Source organism: Dermacentor albipictus, chromosome 1 (assembly GCF_038994185.2).
Source record: "Dermacentor albipictus isolate Rhodes 1998 colony chromosome 1, USDA_Dalb.pri_finalv2, whole genome shotgun sequence".
NCBI classification, from domain to species: Eukaryota; Metazoa; Arthropoda; class Arachnida; order Ixodida; family Ixodidae; genus Dermacentor; species Dermacentor albipictus.
In genome coordinates, this window is record NC_091821.1 from 169,049,624 (window position 1) to 169,066,410 (window position 16,787).

General features: G+C 45.8%; 1 protein-coding gene across 1 annotated transcript in view; it reads right to left on the minus strand.

Moving 5' to 3' along the window:
* Positions 1-16,787, minus strand: part of LOC135905726 (nose resistant to fluoxetine protein 6-like) — a 45,143-nt gene that overhangs the window by 22,815 nt on the left and 5,541 nt on the right. Inside the window, exons 2-4 of the mRNA XM_065436703.1 lie at positions 8,321-8,532; positions 2,258-2,369; positions 1,859-1,943 (exon numbers count right to left, since the gene is read on the minus strand). Coding sequence (XP_065292775.1) covers positions 1,859-1,943; positions 2,258-2,369; positions 8,321-8,532 — 409 coding nt within the window. The remainder of the gene's footprint in view (positions 1-1,858; positions 1,944-2,257; positions 2,370-8,320; positions 8,533-16,787) is intronic.

Consider the following 16,787-nt stretch of genomic DNA (forward strand, 5'->3'; position numbering starts at 1 on the left):
GACATATGCCAAAGTCCCCGAGACCTTCTCGTATTTATGCTTGGGTGTGTCTTCGGGCCCGTCTGCTTCGAAAGTGACGCATGCTGCGAAATGCGCGATCCCTCGAACGCGCGCCGCGGTTCCTGGCGACTCAGTCTTTATATTTAAGGGACATATTTCAATGTCGGTCTGCAATGTCGTTAAGTCTGAGCGCCTGAATTCCGACGAGTTAAGCTGGAGGCATGGTTAGGTAACCCCTTCCTTACATGCGGCTTCTAATGGTGTATTGCTTGGCATCACGACTGCTCCTTTATCTACAGCGCGTATACCAAGTCGCTCGCTCGAACAGTTGCACGGCTGTCCAAGTAACTTCGCCAGAAGGTTGGCGTCCTTCTCTTGTGGTGTTGAGCGTTGGAGTATAGCGTGATGATTTATTGAATGAACGCTGAGCGGCAATTCGCCTCAAGGCCTAAATGCTGCCTCTGGACTAGTGAACTTTAGCTTTAAACAAAACGCTTCATTATGATTTAGAGGTAATTGGTTATTTGTGTCGTTGCTAGTACGGACGTATATAGGTACAATTGTTCTCCACTTGTGCGTAAACAGCTCCGTCAGGAATTGGTGGAAACCTTAGAATAAGTTGAATTTGGGAACGTTGCAGGTGTGCATGTGCTAGATTGCCCATTTGCAGAGTACTCTAACAGGCGAATGAATATCAAGTTCACATGCTCTGGGAACTCCTTCTGTATACTTGTGTAAGCATGTATATCTACTTATTCAAGAAATAAACTGAAACTGAACAAAAAAAGAGTTCTAAGCACCATTGTATCAATTTTCACCCCCCTACAGCAGTCTTCAGATTTCTTTTCTTTTTTCTTTTGCGACCTTTCCACGGAACTTCATTTTCTTTTATATGACAGGTGATGGAGCATCGGTGGCTTAGCCAGCATCTACCGTCTGTCAAAGCATTCGTCTGGAGAACTTGCATGGCGTAATCGGCTGGGGGAAAGCCCAGACGGTGATGTTTATGCGATGTGCAAATTAAGCGTCATGTGTTTGTTTTTATTCTTTATTAATGCGTACATGTGCTCTTCTATGATTATCAGCAGTAACAAACAACTCTTAAATATTGCTGATATTTTTCACAAGCAGACGAGAGAGCAAGGACCGTCATGTAAAGGATGGGGAAATTTACTAATAAGAGCACTAGCCAGATAAAGAATGGCACAAGAAATGAAGAGGCAAACAATTTCATTGTGCACTTTCATTAGCTTTGGTCCATTCCACCACTTCAAGGTGTTTTGTTTTATTTTTCCTTTTCAAAAATACGTTGCCATCCTCTTTGGCAGCTCGACAGGTCTATGTTCGCTGCTTTATTAATAACAAAACTGAGAGTGAGCACCTTGTAAGCATATTAGAGTAAAATGACTGTTAACCCTGATAAACTTGTTAATATCGCAGTCTCAGTCATAGCCCCGAAGAGCAGGGCTATACTGAACTGTTTCATCAAACTACAGGGAAAGAAAGCGTTGTAAAAGGTGGAATACAAGAAATCCTATAGACACCATTGTCTTGTACCATCTTATTCATGCTTCTTCAGTGTGCAAGAGAAAAAAAAAATGGGAGGATTAGGGGATGTATTAGGAACCTCGAAACTTTCTTAGATTTTTCTGATACAGTGAGCAGCCGGATTCGCGAAGGCATTTTTTACGTTACAGACTGTACCTTCCACGTTTACTCGCCTGTGACACATACACGTGGCCAGTTCACATGACCTCCTCGGCGGAACACGTGTAAGAAAAGTTCCATGTTTTTCCAAGTCGCACCGGAAAACCCGCACGTGCTACTGTTAATCCTTGTGAGACCTGCACAGACTTACATGATTGCCGCCTGCGCAGTGCTGATTTCGGGAGGTATGTTCGTGGCACAGTCCGCCACCGTGACCTTGGTATCCCCGGTGATAACTGCAAAAGACCAGTTGTCACGCTCTGATGCAATATTATTTATTTCGTGTTTCCCAACTCTCATTGGCATCGACGTGGCATTCCTTCGGGATGAATTCTACAGCCATGAGAACGGCCAGTATTGCCAGCTTCACAAGAAATGTAGCGCCATTGGAGCTCATACGTTTACATTATTGCTGGCAGTTACGAACGCAGCATGCCCTAAGCTTTCATCGTGAAATGTTGGCAAAGACTCAACATATATCCCAGGCATGGCGCAACACTGAACATAGCCCCAATACAATGGACTCAAAAGAATATATAGATTTCCTTACAGACGCCAGCGATGGCTTCAATGTCTTCTGGCTTGCATTCGTGGACTATGCAAAGACCGATTTTCACACCGTGTACGATGTCGTCGTTCTGGAACTTGGAAAACGTTGGTGTCTGGAAGAAAAAAATGTTGGAAGGCGTCTCAACCTCTAGCTGAAGTCGGTCAAAGACAATGTCTTCTTGAACGAGTTGGGGATGAGAATAGGGTGGAGTCAGTGCGCACGTCAATGTATCGCGTCACCCTTCGCGTGAGGGGAGTAGGAGGAGTGCTTCATTTTTTTTACTAGGCTTCTTCCGGATCGGCCTTTTCTTAGACTGCAGTATATTCGGAATCGGCTCAAGAAAAATGGACCAGAAACCCAGATACCCGATACGGAAGAGGGGAGGGGGGGGGGGGGTAATACGCTAAGGTAGACATTATCTTCAAAATTAAAGTATAAATAAACAGCGGGATAAGCCATTGCTTTTCTTACGCGTGCGTCTGAGATATAAAGGCGAATCTAAAGTAAGACAGGTCCCTAGATCTAGCTGAAAGGGCGAGGCTACTCAATTGACCATGGGGTAAGCGCGAATACGGTGAGGCATCACAGGCAGATTAAACGGGTGAATCGATAAAGATGATTATGAATTTTTAGATTTACCTTTCGTTTTTATTCGGACATTAGCAGAAATTCCCCCGAAGAGAGGCAAAAGGAGACAATCTGTCTCCTGACTGGGCCTACTCTACGAAACCTATGAAACGTGCACACTTCGCAAATGATAGCAAACACACTCAAACGTGTGAGCTCCGATAACCGCAGCGCCGTCTTTTGTCTTGTGATAGCCACTGAAGTATATCGGCGAATGAATGGGAGGTCCAGCAAGAGGTCCGCTACAAGAGGTCCAGCCCATGACCCAAGAGGTCACAGCATGTTGCTGTGACCAAATTTTAGCAACCGCGATCAATAAAGCTGAGGCCACACGCACAGTAATGGCCATACTAGTATAGTGGCGGTAATGTGAATGCTTCAAGAGAGCTTATTAACGGTTCAGACGATGTTTGCTCTTTTGCGCGTTCTGTGCCCGCTCGCCTTTTAGTAAACTGAGAACTACTGCGTGCGCGCAGCTGAAGCGCTGCCAACGGCGTTATCGCAATGCTCAGAATACGCGCAAGTGTTTTTCACGTCAGACGCGTCCAAGCCAGCAATCAGGTATATACAGCGACATACGTATTTGTCTTACCATACCATTATTAGTTTCGTTCCTTGTTAGTTTCGTTCCGGTTTAGCATCGAAAATGAGGGTCACGGCCCCGTAGCGTCGGATTAGATAGCTCAGATCTGGTCTTGCGCTGTCCACTAAGCCCAGTTTTGTTGCTGTCGCGCACGCTGAGACTGACTGTAAGCAGTGAAGACGTAGAAAATCTTACAAGAACTAAGATACCGGTAAGTAGCATTCGTACCCAAAGTAGATCATACACCCTCAAGCTGGCTTCTCCACACAATTTAAGCACCACCGCTAAGATTGTAAATACTGCGTTCGAAAGATGGCACTTGCGCGCCGAGAGCGAGAATGGGAGCACGTGCGAGCACGCTCCCTACTTTTCCCACACTTTGAGTGCAAGCATCGCTATATTAGTGGCAGTATTCAAGTGATGCGGAGAAACCTGACAGCTCACTTTTGCGTATAGCTTGAAGATTTTTAAAACGGCTAAGTATACCCAGCAATTAATTCTTCCGGTGCTGGCAGCGTCAAAAGTAATATGCTTTTTTATCGAGTTTGTATGCATGGCACCCAACGAAAGGGGTTGCTTCTACTTCGGAAAACCACTCCGGATGTTGCTACAGCTGCTTGATGACAAAATAGTTTCGCCTTTGTGCGGCATCCTGCAATGCAAGGTCTCCGCCGAGAAAGCGTCGAAGAATTTCCCGTAGGGCCGCGTTCATATCAGCGCGATGGGTGCGCCGACAAATGCGGCAATTTATAACCGAAGCGCTTTGTTTGTGGCTAGCGCGGGGTTTCCGAAGAACCGCTTTGAATAAGCGAACGACTACCGAGAAACGACGCCGCCACGTGCTGTCTAGTTCACTCGGGGTAGAGCACTAGTCGAACCTACTTTCGACGGTGCATTTCTTGTCATTATTTCAACTTTAGCCCCCCTCCTTTCTTTCCTTTTTTTTTCCGCTTTCATACGGTGCCAAGGTTGCAAACCGATACCGTTGTCCTCAGCCGAGCAGAGGAACTCGGCCGCGTCGGCAACGGAGGCCAGTCGGTTGCGGTCTGCTAGAGGCAGTTCGTTTCCAGGGAACGAAGAGAGATCGAGCGAGAGAGTGAGAGAGAGAAAAAAAGAAAGGTAAATAGGGCGGAACGCTGCGCAGCCTCTTGAAGTGCATACGGCAGGAAGGACGTAATGAGTTTTCATTTGAGCCGAGATTGAGTGCCTAGGGAGTTGGCGATGAGCGCCTCAACGTGGATGGAACGTCGGTGCAGTGTTCTAATGCAGGCCCGCCGAGTAAATGAACAAATATCGCTCGCGGACAGCTTTGTAACGAGGTTCACGACAAGGCGTGCGTAAGGAACACTGTGCGTTGACTTAGAGCTAAACATGCGCGACCAAGTTGACAAGGTGCAAGCTGTTTATTTTTTTTTTTTTGGTTAAGTGACTGTGACTTGCAATGTAGTATTGTTACCATTGCATTCAATACGTACGCAGCGCTGAGCGCCAATTCAGTCAATCTTTTCGTACCCTGGTGCTTTGACGCTCTGGGCCGAATAGAAATGTTGCCACCGAAGCCTGGCATCAAGGGGCTGCGTATGACTCAACACTGCGTATAGGCCACTGACACCGCTACAATACTACTGTGAGCGAAACCTACGTCAACACTGCACTTCTTCCAGCCACACAAACCCGCCTATGCGTTCCTTTATTATTTTATTTTTATAATCCTTAGTGATGTGCCGTCAGTTCAATGCCTTAAGATAATATATGTTTTGCTTGGTGAGATTGATTGAACCTTAGAAAATATGGCAGCGAAAGAGTGGCTTCAACGAAAGAGTGGCTTTTGCGAGGGCGCTAGAAGTCATTGTGTACTAAAGGACTTGGGGAAAGGAAAGCAACATTTACCTGCCCGCCACAGCACCTTTGGTCCAGTGTGCGTGTCTGCAGGCGTGGCCATTCTACAGGCAGGAAGGATAGGGGTGCGAGACCTCCAACCACCACCACCCCATTTCTGCCTATATTCCGAAGCTACTGGGGCTTGTCTAAAGCAAAACAGCTTGTTTGTGTGGCTTTTCTGTATCGCGCTTTGGCTGTTTTATGACCCTGCGAGTGCGGCAGCATTGGCATCAGCACGTAACTCCACAGATGGAATCTAAGCGGGAACGCGCGAGCATAAGTTATACGCTGGTTATTATAAATTACAGCGAAATAAACAAAACATCATTACACGCGAGTTGCGAGAAACTGGATTAAACGCGATGTGTGCGCTAGTAAAATCCTGTTGAGGGCGACTTGGTTCACAATGTGATGATTGAGCGCGAGTGTGCAACGTTTCCTGGATGGAGAAATAAATTAATTCGACAAAAACTCCGACTTCTTTTTGTCAGGTGTGTTTCCCTACTCTGTCCGCATTACTTTTAGACAATTCACTTTTCAAAGCGTGCCTCGCGCTTCCAATCAATTCATCAAAGTTCTGGTTTGTTGAAATTCGTGCTACTTTCAATTGTGCGACATTAATTTAACATCCCAAAGCAGCACATGAGCTACGAGGAACGCCATAGTCGACAGATCCGGTTTGATTTTGACGACTCGGATTTTTTGATGTGCGTGTAAGTGCTAGTATGCATGTCTTATTTGCATTTTGCCAGCATTCTAGCGTGTTGCAAGTATATGTAGTGTGTTGCAAGTATGTGGGAGGGGGGTTTGGCGCGCGGTTGCCGCGGTCTGGAACAGCGCTGAACGATAGAACGGTGTGACCCCTGAGCCAGTGCGACCGGTATGCCTTGCTTTTAAATCGAGAGTACTCACCCATTTACGAAATCAAAATTACGTTGAATGCTTTATTACCGCTTTTGTGGGTGCTTTTTTGCTGAGACGAAGCGAAATTATCATTTCACTCATATATACATAGATTGTGCTTTTGGCACGTAAAACTGCATAATTTTTTTTATGCATACTATACAGACATGTTCCAATTCTGGACTCGCCGTGGCGGCTCAGTGGCTGTGGCGTTCTGCTGCTGCGCAGGACGTCGCTGGTTCGACACCCTACCACGTCGGCCGCATTTAGATGAAGGCTAAGCGCAAATACGCTCGCGTACCTTGTTTTGGGTGCACGTTTAAGACCCTCTCGTTTTCTGCATTGCTCTGAAGCCCTCCGCTACGAAGCCCACTTTAGAGCTTCGCGACGATATACCGTACGATTCAATGCTGTCCGTTGTAAACATCACACTAGAAAAGGCTTCCATTGTTTATATGCTCCATGAGGTGAACAATTTCTTCCGAATATCGGTTACGGAATGATGGCATTTATTGCTATTCCTCTTTATTTTTGTAAAGTAGTGATGTAAACCACCATTATTGTATTTCAATTTCTCCCTCAGATAAGTCATCCGGGCAGTCACAAAGTCGGATCCTTTCGGTCCTGTCAAGTACCGCGGGAAAAGTATCGAGGCTATAATACTGCTTGCGAAAACTGAAGACTATACAACATTTCAATGCGTGTAGTAATGCCGACCTAAATGTTATGTGTGTTCTTTTAACTTCCCTGAGGTTCGCTACACGTCGAAATAGCAAGGCCGCTTTGGGTGGTCGCAGGCTCCGATAGCTTCCATAATGCACGCCATGCACGGTGTTCTAACATGTTTCCGACACGGAGATGAAATGAGCTGAAGAACAGTCAGCTTGTGCCTGTGTAGGAAAAGGCCAGCGTTCCCTTCCAAGCCAGGCTGTCTGTTCTAACATCGTTCCTTTTCGCAACGGTACGTTTTTTTTGTTTATTTACGTCATTTCGGAACGTGCGGTACTTTTGTCACCTTTGAAGCGGACTACTAACTGTCGGACATAGTCCCCCATCACGAACGTTTTTACCATCGTGATTTTTAACACTTAATCCTTCACATCGGGGCTATCGATCAGCACATCAACTTAGCACTTCAGAATGAGCTTTCTCCATTTCGAAATAGACTTTACACAAGTTCCTCAGGCAAAGTAGATGACATGCCTCATCTTTAAGAACCATTCACTGTATAGTGCTTTAAAGAACTTTATTCTAAACAATTCATGTCGTATGCGCATTTTCTTTACTGCACGAAAGGTTTTCATGAAAGAAAAAAAAAGGAAACGAATTGTCTTTAGCCATCATATAGTGCCGTCATACGTTACACTTTAACGTACAGGCATAACCTGGTTCTAATCATGTCTTCAATCCGCAGCTTAACTGGAAGAGAACCAGAACAATAGCTGTAACTAAATTCACTGTGGTTGAACACTATGAGATGATCTCCGACTGTGGGGGAGCAATTAAAACACTTGCGTCATTACTTGGGAAACGCGCGAAAAAAAAGAAAGAGACACGGCCACGCGATAGCGTTGTCTAGTCATGTCCCCGTTTTTTTCAAGTATTTACCTATTAATTAAGTAATTATCAAGTCATTATGTGCCAACAACATCAGTTCCCCATCTTTCTCTAAAGCACTGTACTTGTCGTACGCTTTCTTTGTCTGCGGATGCTTTTGTATGTCAAGTAGCGCAATTAACGTAACAAGCCCGTCTTTTCCACAATGGCCTCGGGAACTGCATGACTTAGGTGACACGAGTCTATGTTTTGTTGTCAGCTGTTAGCGAAGCATACAAAGATCGCAGCGTAGAGCGACCGCCACCCGACTCGCATCGTGTCTCTCCCGCATAACGGTACGAAGTATCTTTTTATCAGGCTTTGATTTTCAAGTGCGAAACTAACAGAAATAGAGCAATCGAAGGGCACGAGTGAGGAGCACTTCAACTCTCCTCCACAGACAAATAAAAAAAAGAAAGACAACATACGGCACACCGGCGTACCATGGCATGCGCTGGAAACAAGGTACGTACCCTCCTGTGTGAGAGGCGTAGGGCTCCATCCACGTGTTCTAGGAAGGACATGTCCTTTCCTAGTTTGATGTACAGGTTGCAGTACTGGGCGCGCACCTTCTCTCCCCCGTACTCGTCCCGGATTACCGTCTCGATGCACTGGTCGTAGGCGCCCAGATCGGACAGCGATCCCTGGAACAGGCCGGTTGGGTACTTGCCCGACGCATCGATCACTGCGAGAGGAGAAGAGCCGTGGGTTAGGATTGTTACTTGTTTTCTCGTCAGTCCAATCGCCCGGCGAGCTAGACCAAATGCAAATCTGCTGGCGTCGCGAGACCGGCTGTGGTTGGTGTTCATGAAGGGCGACAAAGTGCAGCTTTTGTGTCTGTTACGCTTCGTATGGCTTCATCTTTTCGCCGCTGCAATCAGTTCATGTCGAAGCTATTTGTAGTGTAGTTTCAATCGGAGAAGTGACATAGAGCAGAAGTATGTTCAACCAGCATCACTCCATAGCAACCAATTTCCCAGTACACCGCCTAAAGCTTTACTCACACGCCGCGAAAGCAAAGGCGAGAATAGCTATGTTTGCGGCTAGCTATGTCTTCAGTTGCGTAAGAATGCTGCTGTTGCTAAGCTACCTAGAAAACATCTACTTGATGGCTAGGAGAATAAAAAAAGCGAGTAGCGGGTCTTTTTTCTCATGTCGTATGAGATGTCATAGAAGATCGAGGATTTGAGTGCATCAAGCGAGGTTCATATGCTTGCATACGAGCGCACACATTGATGGGTGCTGGCGTAGTCGCACGTGCCAAGGTAAATTAAAGGGGGAGGGAACTTGTCACTGATAACAGCGAACCGAAATAAATAAAGCAGCACGCTGTGGAGTTGCGAGCGCCCCGCCAATTAGACCATCTTCGCAGCGAATGGAATGTTATCCTATTGTCTCTTGATCTACGGAAAAAAACCAGTTGCACGTGCGGAGAAGAAGCGGATGTGCGGCTGTCTTTTTCTTCTCTGTCGCACCTCTTTAAGAAGACAAAGTGGGCGCGAAGTAGTCGTGGAAAGAAAATATTAGGAGAAATGACTCGTTATTGGTCTTCTTGCGCCTACACCGCCAGTTGTTGCGCCTCACCGCCGTGTCGGTTGCTTTGCGACCCGCGGTAAACAAAATCTGCCCTTTCTTTTACGCATCGCTGTTAACCTCCCGTTATTCGTCGATATGAAGAAGTTTCAGTGGGATTACTCCGTTTGAAGATACGCGCTGCAGCGCAAGAAGAGAGCATCTTCAATGGAGGAGAAAAAGTGGCCTCAGCGTTCTTTCTGTCAGCCTTATGCGATACGTGCCTGGCTACGGTTCTTTAATTTCCCTGCCTACTCCCTTATTATCAATTCCAGAAGCGCTTTTCTTAGCCCAACTCAGGAGAAAAGCACGTATCATGACAACGGTCAAACGTGGGAACGGTAAAACGGGGGAATGCGGTTTTTCTTTTTATTAAATTTTTTTTCTCTCAGCTCTTTGCAAGGAGGTGTTGGTGTCTGTTAGACGACGCCGACTGTTTCTCTTCCTTCAGTTCATAGATGAGCTCAAAAAAAATGAACGTCAAACAAAGAACAGAAAAAAAACATAAGTGACAACAGTTATACATTTCACGCACACACGACTAAAACAAATGTTTCTGAGCAGTTCACAAAATTAGAATGTTCATTTTTAAGCACAAATTACGTTCCTTGCTGGCAGAAAACACAGCGCACACGAGCACACACGCAAGAGCTACAGGAGCACAATAACAAAAGTGATTACAGAATCACAAATGTGAAAAAACTTGAAAAAAAATGAATAACTTCTTGAAATACAACGTCGTGATCAAAGTTACAATAACCAAATTTAGTACCTTTGAGATAATCATGAATCTTTAAAAAACTGTACTAATGCACATGCTGCACTGTGTTGCCAGTTTGATTACGGTCATGCACCCAGGATTTTACCTGGTGTTATTGGCTTCCTCTCCAGAGCATGTATCTTCGCGAAAAGCATGAACCACCAACTTGATCGGGGAGTCTTCGGTTCCCCCCAATCAAGTTCCTCAGGACACTCTAATAAAGTTCTTGTCACTGTCACTGTCACTGCGGTGCAATAGAAGATTTTCTATGACTTCGTCTGCCTCCTCACACGAGCAGTTTTTCTTATCTAGTACAAGAAGCATTTAGTATGAGAAGCCCGTTCCATTATAAGACTTCGTAAGTTGTACTAGATACGCAGGAAGTCTAAATGATCCCATTGGTTACCGCCGCCATCTCCCCAAGTGCAAAGAGTTGTTTGGTTTGACAAATAATGACATGCAAATGAAAAGTCAGGAAAATATGTATGGACGGATGGGTTCTATGAGCGTCTCCTCTGAAACGGGGTGGTTGGTTGCGCCACCGAGCTCTTGTCCTTATTTTGCCTAGTGTCCTACATATATTTTTTGAGAAAGCACACAAACACAAAGAATTCCAAGCATTAAACTTTTTGAACCATAACAGGGAACTCTGTTAAAGCGGTAGAGTACTAGCTGACTCCTAGCAGCAAGTTTCTCGAGATCATTTCACTAATATAGTTTAAACGCGCCCAAGTTACTCAGCCATGTACTGTAGTCACTCAGAATCAGCGAAAATAATAATTGAATGAGAGCAGTCAAACAGAGAAAAACAAACTAACATAACAAAAAAAAACTTCCTATTTCAAGTTTCTTTTTACTAGCAACCAATTGAAAAAGGGCAACAGCAGTGTCAGCGTAAGCTACGATTTTTCAAAGAGCACTTTCAAATATTTCAACGCAAATATGTAATACAACATTTTTTAAACAGTATCTCAAGTGTTCAGTTACTTTAATCATAAGTGTATGAAAACCTTAAATAATGCTAGCACTGGTTTAGTTCGTTTCCACCCTCACGCTGCCCAAAAATTTATGCACATTTCAGCATACTCTGCTTATTTATGTCAGCGCATTTCCATATCTTATCGGTTGGTAAAAGCGAAAGCGCTTCGCTCTCCAGTCCGGTCGTGTGGCGACTCCGTTAATTCCGCCGGCAGCTCATGAACTGGTTCCGCCAAACTCTGCCAGACAAGGTCAGCGATATCGAGCGCCCTGCACAGGAGGGAAAACGCGTCTGTTTCTTTCCTTCTTTCTTCCTTTCTATTTTGCCTTGGCATGGGTGATTCGTCGGTGCATGCATGCCTGAACTGCTTTTCGTTCTTTCTTTTTCTTTTTTCTCACGTTGTACTGCTTAACCTTCCGTCCACGTTTGCGATAGTGTGGTGAAACCTTAACGCGACGAACTAAACCTAATGGCTATCGGAAGGTCAACAAACGAAGGCATGTTGTTTACGTCACGTTTATTACGTCGAAGCAGCCGGTTTTATTGAGGGGTAGCGAAACGACAGACCTTTGGGCGGTTTTGAGGAAGCAATGCCTATCTATAGGTGAATGCGTTTTATTCGTTGATTCTTCGCGTCTAATCGGGCGCCGTGAAGGATCATGTTTCATCTGGCTGCATTACATATTCAGCAGCCGTTGCTGCGTGCACGTGAATTTGCCTCATAGGCATAGATGTCTAGGATTTTATAGATTCGCTGCCGCGTAAGCAATGCCATGCAATATGACAGGGATAATGTTTTCAGCGTATACACTGTTTCATGCCTTGGTGCTTGAGACAACAATAACGCAAATGGTCTTCAGTCTGGGCTGACGCACTCGCAATCAACGGGGCACGTGCGGATAGGTTACGAAGCGGTCCTCCGCGATCAAAACTTTGTACATTACAGTATAGCAGCCTGTCACACGGGCATTAATAGAGATACATCCATTTAGATCTCGCTAGATGAATGCGGTGGAACTCGAGCTCATGCGAGCACCGTTAGCGATACGTTTCTTCGATACTCGGTGCGTATAAGACCTTCAGGTTTGTTTACACGATAAACAGCTCTATGGGACGCCTTGCAAATGTGAAGCAGAGGCAAAAGAACTCAGCACTGAAGTCTACAGTTCGCATGGCTGTATTTCCAACAAGGTATTCAGCACTGCAACTCGTTTTATTTCGCAAACTATAACATATCTTACATATAGTCAGTAAATATTTGTGTGCTGGTAACACCTCCAAGGTTGTTTACGTTTGTTGCTTTCCCTGCTATCTCTGTGACGCAACATTAGAAAGAAAGGAACGACATAATACTTCCGGCAATTGCCGCATATGTTTCCTATTTTGTTATTACAACCTCTATCTTTCCCTCACACGAAGCAAATAACAATTGTAAAAAGAAATATCCAGCAACGAATTGAAGCACTTTGGCATGCATTTCCAAACACCCGTGCCCGCAGCCACTTGTTTTCCGAGAGGCAGCTGTTCTTTTGTTCACGCTGACTGATGCGCATCGTCTGTCACTGCGTCACAAAGGTTGTCGGCCGTGCACCAATTAGTTTGCCAGCGCGACAAATACAACAAGTGCAAAGAAAGCGAAGTCGCTGTTTACGTTCTCGCCGCGGTTCGAACGAGAGTGAGAAGGGACGATTGTGCAATGCTTTGTTTTGCTCGTCTAACTGCGAGACAAGCGTGAGGGCTCCGTTCGTAAATATTTCATGGAAAGGCGAGTTTAACGAACGCCTCGACCTATTGTTCTTTCTTATAACAAAGAGCTCATAAATAATTCATCGCGCGCGTCCCGGGTCAGATGTTATTCTCGTAGAGCATCCTTTTACGTTTACTTTCTTTCCAATAAACGAGCAGAACAATATCATGGTTAAGGCACCTTCGTTATTACTGAGACTTTAGGGTGACGCCAAGCAGCTGGATTTAATTGCCTGACAAGTTTCTTGCCCCTCATATAATTGGCGCTGTATGCACGCACATTATACAACGGGCAGTTTTAAGTCAACCATTATGAAAGTGTCTAGAAAGCATATGCTTCTCCTACAGCCACCTTTTATCCACGTAGTCTCTTTTTTTTTTTTTGCACCTGACGTGAGAACCCAAGGAGCAACGACCTTTATAATACAGCTATGTGAAGCATAGGCGGAGCTATGTAGTTGTTTTGCTGTGTGCGTGTTTTTCTTTTCTTTTTTTTTATAAGGTCATATTGGAACAAGCTTTTTTTAAGAAAGTAACTGCAACCCCTCTTTATCTAGAGGGTGTCCCAAATATTATGCACCAAGATTTAAAGATATGCCACGTAACTGGACAGAACCGAGGTAATGTTGTTTGCCGTATCTTGGAAATACTCATATTATTTCTTGCATTCCACCTAATGACATAATTAGTCTTAATTAAACAAATTTTGCAATAATATAATTAGGTACAAAGTGTCAATCAGAAAATTTTAGAACAGCATGAAAAACTCCCGATACAGCTTTCTGTTGCCCAGTACATCTACATTAAAGTGTTTTTCCGAGAGTGAGAGAAGCCTGCAAATACACGCAAAGCGCGTCAAGCGGTCATTCGCGCGGAAATTTTGCGTGTATTCGCGGGCTTCTTTCATGCTTGTAAAGACACTTTTATGTAGCACGTATTGAGCAGCAGAAACCTCTGTTAGGAGTTGTTCATGTTTCTCTGCAATTTTCTCATCTACGCTTTTCACCTAATTATAACATTGGAGAAGTTGAGTAATTAATTAATACCAATCATATCATTAGGCGGTATTCAAGACATAATCAGAGTATCTCCAAGCCACGGCAAACAACATTACCTTGGTTCTGTCCAGGGGAGGGAAGGCTTCTTTTTTTTGCTTGTTTTTCTTCCGTGAGTGGCCAGGATTATTTACTTTAGAAGAGTTAACTGCTGGGCTAGTTGGTGATCTTGCATACTGAAAAGATCTTGCGCCGAAAAACAACACACACAAGAAAGAGGACGACGACACCATTGCGGTGTCGTCATTGTGGTGTCGTTTCAGTACGCAGGATTATTTACACTTGTCATCTCTTGTATTTCTGCACCCTTCACAGCTTGATACCCAGAAGAACTGTACAAGCACTCATCACGCTGCCACATCGCACTCGTCCTTGCGCAGAAAACGCGTCATGCTGTTGACCGGAAACGTGGCGTCAATGTGCACCGTTCTGACCGTTTACGGTGCTCGGACACGTGCTGCATCACGAGGGCGCCACGCACCAAGGCATAACGGGACCAGGGTCACCGGTATTCGTGCACTGCTGGCCGCGTATTACTATTGAGACATCTCGAGAGAAGAGCGCCGTCAAATTGCTCCCCTAATTTAAGGTTGGCCGACATCTTTCTGCAAGATCGCTCCGGGTCCATTTTTTGCTATACGTCCATAGGAAATCGAGGTTCAGTCTCACAAACGTATTGTCATTCATTCACCAAAAAAATGGGAAAGAAAACTGGGCTGCTTGTTTTCTTCTTCTTCATCTACTTCTTCTTTATCTTGATCATGTACGATATTCCGGGCCGCCGAAGAATACCAGGCAACAGTTCGCGTTTTCTGTTCGGCATTGTAGTAGGTACTGTCCTATGGCTTGATATAAAAAAACATGTAGTAAGCATCGTGCCTGTATTAACTCGTTTCAGGGTTCATATCCTGTGTTTTGTATGTATGTAGATAATCATGTTGTATGATTAACTCCCTGTTATGTCCGGCTCCTCGTTTTCTGTTTCCCTATTTGTTTCGCTATGCCACATTGTCTTGTCTACCACATTTGCTTTATCTGTACATTTTGCCTGGCGTATTGCTTTTTAAGTGCACCAGTGTGAAGGCTTGATCCGTAGCTGTTGTTGGGCACTATAATGAAGACTTCATTGATTGATTGAATATTATTATTATTTCTTTATGTACGTGTGCGCCAGCACTAAGAAATCATGGTGGTTCCTGCGCACGGTAAATAATTGATTGATTATTCAGAATAATTATGCCCGGTACGGCGATGTAGGTCATGAGAGGTACCGTAAGGAGAAATCATCCGAGGATTCTTACGTGCACCATAGGCCACATCGCGCGAGCGTCTTCGTATCTCGCTTCCAACGCTGTGAGGTCACACACGACTTGGAAACGAACACTGCACCGCTTTCTCAGGAACCTACAGCATGTACTCAGCGAATCTCCGCGTAAATACGTTTTGTCCTTATTTGCCGGCGCTATATTTTCGTGGAAGAAAACGTAACGTGCGTGCTAAATAAGGACACTATATAAGGTTATCTTCAGCCCAAAAATCAGGTCTATTTTTCCCACAGGTCCCGAGTAGAGATGAATTGCAGTCACCAGACCAAAGCAGGGGCAGGCACGGGCTTGTGTTGGGGCCGCCACAAGGACAGCAGAGTTAAGCGAGCATTTGCATGTTAGTTGCGTGTGAAAGCCGGCTTCCACTGGGCTGGCTGCTCGCGGAACACGCGTAATGTTCCTCGAGCTAACCTTAGTGGAAGCTTACTCTTAAACGTTGGTGACCTTCACGCACGGTTAACTCACCGTTCTTCAGGCGAAGGGAACTCTAGGTTAAGTTACTTTGATTAGGATGCCCTATAGAATGTCAGCGTCACTGGCGCATTACTCATTCACATCCAGTCAAACTGCGTTCTCCAGCACAGGAACTCGTCTCGGTGCCTCGCCTTCTTTAAAAGTTAAACGCCAGGATGGCTGCACGACTTCGAGTGAGTACTTTTCACCTTCCGGGCCTGCGCAACGTTCCGACAACGTTAAATTACCCTTCATTTTCGTTTCATCAGCTTCTCTGTTATCTTATGCCCGCTCAAGCTGGGAATTTCTTGCACCCAGCACGCGCCATAGCGAGTTCTGCAGCGGGTGTCTTCCGCTCGTGCGCAACCAAAGGCGTGCTCGAGTGCGCAGCGGACGTGTGACCGTGCATAGAGCCAGCTTCTGTTTATGGAAAACCGAGCCGTTTCCAAATTAGCTCGGCTATAGCCCGGCGGGAGCTGTATACGCGTATCCCCAGCAGCTTTCAAACCGTATCCGCATTGCGTCACGTGCGTACACAATGCGCATCGTGTACCAAGTGCTGGCAGAGCGGACGAGACTTCAAGGTCGTTAATTAAAGCGACCTTCGCCGCCGCATTTGCTTTTGGAACGAGCGAACCCATTCTCAAGACGGGCCGATAGGTGTCAGACGCCGTTCGAGCCTCACAATGTGAAACGTGCATCTGGCCGCCTCCTCGGCCCGCGGCGACGCATTTGCATTCTTCACTCCGTGACTTCCCTTCCGAACCCTCGTGGCCATTGTTTCTAGGGTGCCCCAAACGGCTGGGCAGCTTCCGCTCTGCCGAGGCCAGGCTTCCGTGTTGTTAGCGCCCGCCAACCTTCACCGCTGCCCTCGTTCGAGAAATGGGCTTTCGTCTCTGGAGCGATCATCGGGTCCGATGCACCGGCCGCGTTTCTCCGGCGGCACGCGACCGGCGTTCAAGGCCAGCCTGCGGCAACAGTGCCCCACTGCGCCGAGGCGGGCATCTATGCCTCCGGTGGGACCCCTGCGCCGTCGGTCGCGCGCAAGGC